This window comes from Eupeodes corollae, chromosome 3 (genome assembly GCF_945859685.1).
Source record: "Eupeodes corollae chromosome 3, idEupCoro1.1, whole genome shotgun sequence".
Taxonomy (NCBI): Eukaryota; Metazoa; Arthropoda; class Insecta; order Diptera; family Syrphidae; genus Eupeodes; species Eupeodes corollae.
The window spans coordinates 12,020,288-12,025,841 of record NC_079149.1 but is presented as its reverse complement, the minus strand read 5'-3'; the positions used below and the strand labels follow the sequence as shown (position 1 = coordinate 12,025,841).

Genomic DNA, 5,554 nt, shown 5'->3' with positions numbered 1-5,554 from the left:
TGAAAAATAAATCAATCTTTCTTTGATTTAGATCTGCCAAAACCGAATTTTCTCTGGTTTTGCATTCTTACTTTCTTACTTAAGGTGGCGCTACAGTCCGGGTTGGACCTGGGCCTCAACCAACATGCGTCTGCAGAACTTTAATTCTGCTAAAAAGGTCAGTGTCGCTCTACAGCCCGTACAGTTCTTCGATATATCTTCTTCTCCATTCTCCATCTATGCGTACGGGACCAAAAATCACCCGAAGAATTTTTCTCTCGAAGCATCCTAAGACGCTCTCATCTTTCTTTGACAGGGTCAGGCCTCGGCGCCATAAATGAGAACCGGGATAATGAGTGTCTTATAGATGGTGATTTTAGATGCTCGAGAGAGGACTTTACTTCTCAATTGCCTTTTAAGTCCAAAGAAGCAGCGATTTGCAAGAGTAATTCTGCGTTTGATTTCAGCACTGGTGTCGTTGTCTGAGTTTATAGCGGTGCCTAGGTAGACAAAGTTCTCAAATACGTGACGTTTTTTCCAAGACGTCGTTGTTCAATCTCCTTTTTTGATGACAGCATATACTTTCCCCATTGGCAAATCTTCTCCGCTTACATCGCAATACTCAAAAACGCTCCACTGACATCACGCTTCAATCTTCCAATTATGTCAATATCATCTCCGTATCAGAGTAGTTTGATGGACCTTTGGAAGATTGTGCCTCTAGCGTTGACGGTTGAGTTTTGCACAATTCTTTCTAGAAGAATGTTGAAGAAGTCGCATGACAGTGCATCGTCTTATCTAAAACCTTTTTTGACATCAAATGCATCGGTGAGATCTTTTCCGACCTTGATAGAGCAGCGTGCATTCTCCATCGTCATTCTGCACAAACAAATAAGTTTGACAGGGATGCCAAAACTAGACATTGCTCTGTAGAGCTTTTCCCTATGGATGCTGTCGTACCCGGCTTTAAATCGATTAAGAGATGATGGGTATTGATTTGAAGCTCCTGGGTTTTTTCCAAGATTTACCGTAACGTGAATATTTGATCGATAGTGGACTTTCCTGGTCTGAAGCCACACTGTTAAGGACCTATCAGGTTGTTCACGAACGGCTTTAGACGTTTTCATAATGCAGCAGAAAGGATGTTATATGCTATCTTAAGGAAACTGATGCCTCTGTAGTTGGCGCAATTAAGAGGGTCTCCTTTTTTATGTATTGGGTAAACTATGCTAAGATTCCACTCATCGGGCATGCTTTCTTCCGACCATATTTTGCAGATGAGTTGGTGCATTCTTCTTACTAAGACATCGCCTGCTGCTTTGAATAGTTCGGCAGCGATGCCGTCAGCTCCAGCAGCTTTGTTAGACTTAAGTTTAGATAAAGCTATCTTCACTTCGTCGAGGTCGGGTAGGCGAAATTTTTGATCTGCGTCGCCTAGGTTGAGTGGTTCAATCTCCCTTACATCTCCGTTATATAATTTGGATAAGTGGTCTTTCCAAATTTTAATACCCACATCCGACACTATCCGGATCTTGTCGGATTTAAAATTCTCCATTTAACCGGTTGTTTGACCCTTTTAGTTGGTAAAAGTGTGTAAAGATTAATTTATTTGTAATAAATTGAACATTCAAGGGTTCTTAGTGCCATTCTTATTCTAAAGAAACAGCGAGTACTTCATAAAATTATCATCCGAATTCATACGACATCTTTTCGGATAATCCGGATACTGATGGCTGCAGGTCAATGTTGCCACTGTTTGTCAATGCTTAATGCAGGCAGCATAGGACTCCTTAAGAGGTTATTAGAGACTCGATCGATGGCAGTCTCTTACGACTGTAGCCGTCTAACGTCGAATCTTCTCACAGTAATTCCTTGTTTTGGCTTGGATCGGCATATCCGTAGACGTACCTTGGCTCTCTGAATGTTCGGATATAATGTATACTGGAGAAGTGTCGTGCGTCGATCGCAATGTGGTCAATCTGGTGACGGTTGATTGTCAGGAGATTTCCATGTCCCCTTGTGGATATTGAGATGTGTGAACTGGGTACTAGCTACCAGAACGTCTCGCCCCACAGCGAAATCGATCAGCTTGAATCCATTATCGGAGGTGGTATCGTGCAGGCTGTATACGAGTATGTCGAAGAATATGTCTTTGGTGTCTTCATCTTTCTCCTCTGATGTATATTTTCGATAACTTTTGATCTCAATTTTATCAATTTCAATGAGTCTTTGAAATGTGTATTCTTCCATTTTTAATAATGGCGTAATCTTAACGTGTCAAATGTCAAAATGTGACATGTTCATTTATTTATTTTTCTCTAAAAAATCAAACGTTCTTTTAAAAATCACTTAGTTGTTAAAAAAGTTATACAATTAAAATCAATATTAAGCCCATTTTGAAAATTATAGCTATATATAACTGATCTTTAAATTATCTAAATTTCATATCTGCCTTAATATGCAATAAAAAAAACGTCTTCAAAAATTTCTTCTCTTTTTTGCAAGGTGAATTTTGTTAAAATTTTGTGCGAAGTGACATAAAATTGTTATATCAACTTGATAGGTGTCATATTATTTTTAAAAAGTTGCATAATTTCATAGACCTATTTTAATATGTTACACCTAATAAATGTGTATAAGGTAAATTTTGAATCATTGCGAGTTAGTCTTTCAATTAGCACTTCAAGTACAACCGAATAGGCATATGCTTCAATTGTTTATATTACAAATGCAAACTCAGTATATCTATGTACCTATTTTCAAAGTTAAGTTCAATCTTATTATTGAGGCGATACTCCCAAAACTTAGTTGCATAATATTTTACATTTTATTTGCCACTTAAATTTACACCTTTCATTAACAATCTTCGAATGTACTTTAAAAGATGCGATTTAGTAATAGAAAATCAAGCGTTGTACCTATATAAAGTTTGGATAGCTTTACTTTAAATTTAAACATAATTTATCATTCCCTGAATAAAGTACAAAAAGTTCCAAAAATCATAAAACTATAAAATGAAGACTGTTTCCTTTCTTTTGTGTACTCTGCTTCTGTTGCTGGTTGTAGTCAGTGACGCCTTTCCAACTGCTTCAAACGACAGTGAAATAGTTGTGGAAGAAAATCTTCAGACAACAACTTTGCCTTCAGAAGCTGAAACATTACAAACAAGTCTTTTAAGCGTCGAAAATAATCCATCTTTATCTTCAGTAGCGTCATCTTCATCTTCTGAAGATGCACTTAAACGACCGACTAGAGCTCTTGGATTACTAAGTCTAGGCCTTGGAGGATTTGGTGGTTTTGGACATCACTTTGGAGGGTTAGGTGGATTTGGTCACGGGCTGGGAAGTGGTCTGGGAGGCGGTCTTGGAAGCGGTCTTTTTAGTTTCAAGAACCCATTTTTATTTTTGGGTTGATTTTAAAAATCTATTGTGTCTGATTTAAGTTGTTTGAAGAAATTATGTTTTAAGAATATGAAAAGTGTACAAAATAAATACTAATTTTAAAATATGACATTTTCTTTAACCCCGAAACGACTTAAGAACAGTTTTTTTTCCCTATTTTTCTTCTCTGAAGACCCAAGCTTCTAGGATATTCAAATCTTTGTGTGTGAAAATGAGACAGATTTAAATTGGTTTGCTGTGGCTTAAGATTTTGACGTTTTACCAAAATAACATCAAAACCGTTTAAGTTGTTTCCAATTATTTTGAAGATAAGTTTTATCATCAGGCTCAAATTCTTGAAATAAGCCTTTTCACCATTAATTATCTAAAATATCTTTTTTCTATCCTTTAACTTCCCCGTCTTTTAAAAGAAATGTTTAAATCAAACAAACCTTTTTTTCAATAAATTAATTTATTTAAATCGAAGTTTTGTCTACCGTCTTGAATATTTACTAAATGTTTATCGCGAAGTCATGGGCTTAGATGACGTAACAGGCAAATCCGAAGACACAGGCTTTGAAGAAGAGTTAGGTTCAGGCTGAGACATAAGCATTGAAGGAGACATAGTCATTGGCATTGGAATAGGCTCAGACGAAGCCAAGAGCATATTCGATGGCATAGGCATGGCTGAAGACATAGGCACGGCTAAGGATTCAGGCATGGGTGAAGATTCAGGCAGTGCTGAAGATTCAGTAACGGCTGATGATTCAGAAACGGATGACGATTCAATAACAGCTGAAGATTCAGGTGCGGCTGAAGACTCAGGTTTATCCGAAAGCATTGGCACTGAAGTGGAAGGCACAGGGACTGAAGAAGACACTGAAGGCATCGAAGCCAAAGGTGCAGGTGTTGTTTTAGTCACTCGAACATAAGGATCAATCTCATTAATATCATCAGGTTCGACTTCTGTTTGTGGACTTGTAACAGTTTGTCCATTTTCCAATTTTGGATTTTGTGAAGCAGGAGCTGATGACGATCCAGACTGCTCATTGCTAGGTTCAGCATGAAGTGGATAGCCAGGATAACCGGGATAACCCATATAGCCAGTGTATCCTGAATATGGATATTTCGATGGATACGGATACATAGGTGGTGGATACATTGGATATTGTCCATAAGGTGGGATGCCAACTGGATACATTGGTGGATAACCGGGACCATATCCCCCATATGGTGGAATTTGTGGATATGGCAAGCCTACTGGAACTGGATATGCTTGTGGATAGATTGGTCTTTGTGGCAAAAATGTATAAGGATCTGAGTTAGGATTTGAAGTTGATTCTTGTTGTTCATCTTTTTGTTTGGATGGTTTTTTCTCAGGTTTTTGTTCTGATGGATAATCAGCTAAAATTGGATAGTAAGACAATAAAGCTGGAACTTTTTGTTGTTTTTTAGTACTTCCTTCGACACTGATACTCGTTGGTTTTGAACCCAGAAGTATGCTCAAAATTCCAGGTTTTACTCGAACTGTAGTTTCTATAGAAAAAAAAGATATAGACGAAGTTGGAGATTAATTTGTTTATCGAATATTTGAAGAAATTACACGCACTATGAGAATTATCTTCTTTTTTGTCAGCACTTGCAACAAGCACAAAGCTAAGGACTACTAAAACTATGAAACTCCTCATATTTTGAGTGATGATTTCCGCTTGATAACTAATTTTGAATTAAATACCATATCGCACATTTTGCAGATATTTATATAGATTTCTCTAAATCAACGTTTTTATGTTTTTCTCTATTAAAGAGAAATTTATCTCTTACTTTTTCAAAAATCAAAAAATTATGTCGTAAAGTTCTTGTAAAAAACGCTTTGCATAAATAAAATGAAATGATTATTTTATATCAAAAAATTGATGTAGAGTCTTAACATTTTTAAATTAGTCGAATAAATAAATTTAATCATTGCGAATTCAAACAAGAGAAAGTTTTTCCTATGATTATGTTTTTTGTGTTGATAAGAATTGAATAAATAAAATTAATTCAGTTAAACGCCGGATTAAATGTTTAAATAAAATTCATTAATATTCAGAATATGTTTTTAAAATTCAATTTATTAGGGGTTACACGAAATCTTAAAGAAATAAACAAAATAAAAAAAAAGAACCAAAATAAAAACAAAAGTTATTTTAAAG

The 5,554-nt window shown here is 36.0% G+C and overlaps 1 protein-coding gene across 1 annotated transcript; it reads right to left on the bottom strand.

Annotated features, from left to right (window-relative positions):
• Positions 1-3,818: 3,818 nt before the first annotated feature.
• LOC129952076 (protein enabled homolog) lies at positions 3,819-5,102 on the bottom strand. Its single transcript, XM_056064505.1, has 2 exons — positions 4,969-5,102; positions 3,819-4,895 (listed from the first exon to the last, which is right to left on the bottom strand). Exons 1-2 carry the CDS (start codon positions 5,045-5,047, stop codon positions 3,880-3,882), a joined length of 1,095 nt encoding a protein of 364 aa, XP_055920480.1. The 5' UTR covers positions 5,048-5,102; the 3' UTR covers positions 3,819-3,879.
• Positions 5,103-5,554: the final 452 nt, after the last annotated feature.

Bases quoted from the DNA above. Each gene is read 5' to 3' on its own strand.
- LOC129952076 (XM_056064505.1), bottom strand. From the start codon at position 5,047: ATGAGGAGTTTCATAGTTTTAGTAGTCCTTAGCTTTGTGCTTGTTGCA. The intron at 4,896-4,968 runs GTGCGTGTAATT...TTTTTTCTATAG, and splicing joins AAAAGAAGATAATTCTCATA to AAACTACAGTTCGAGTAAAA.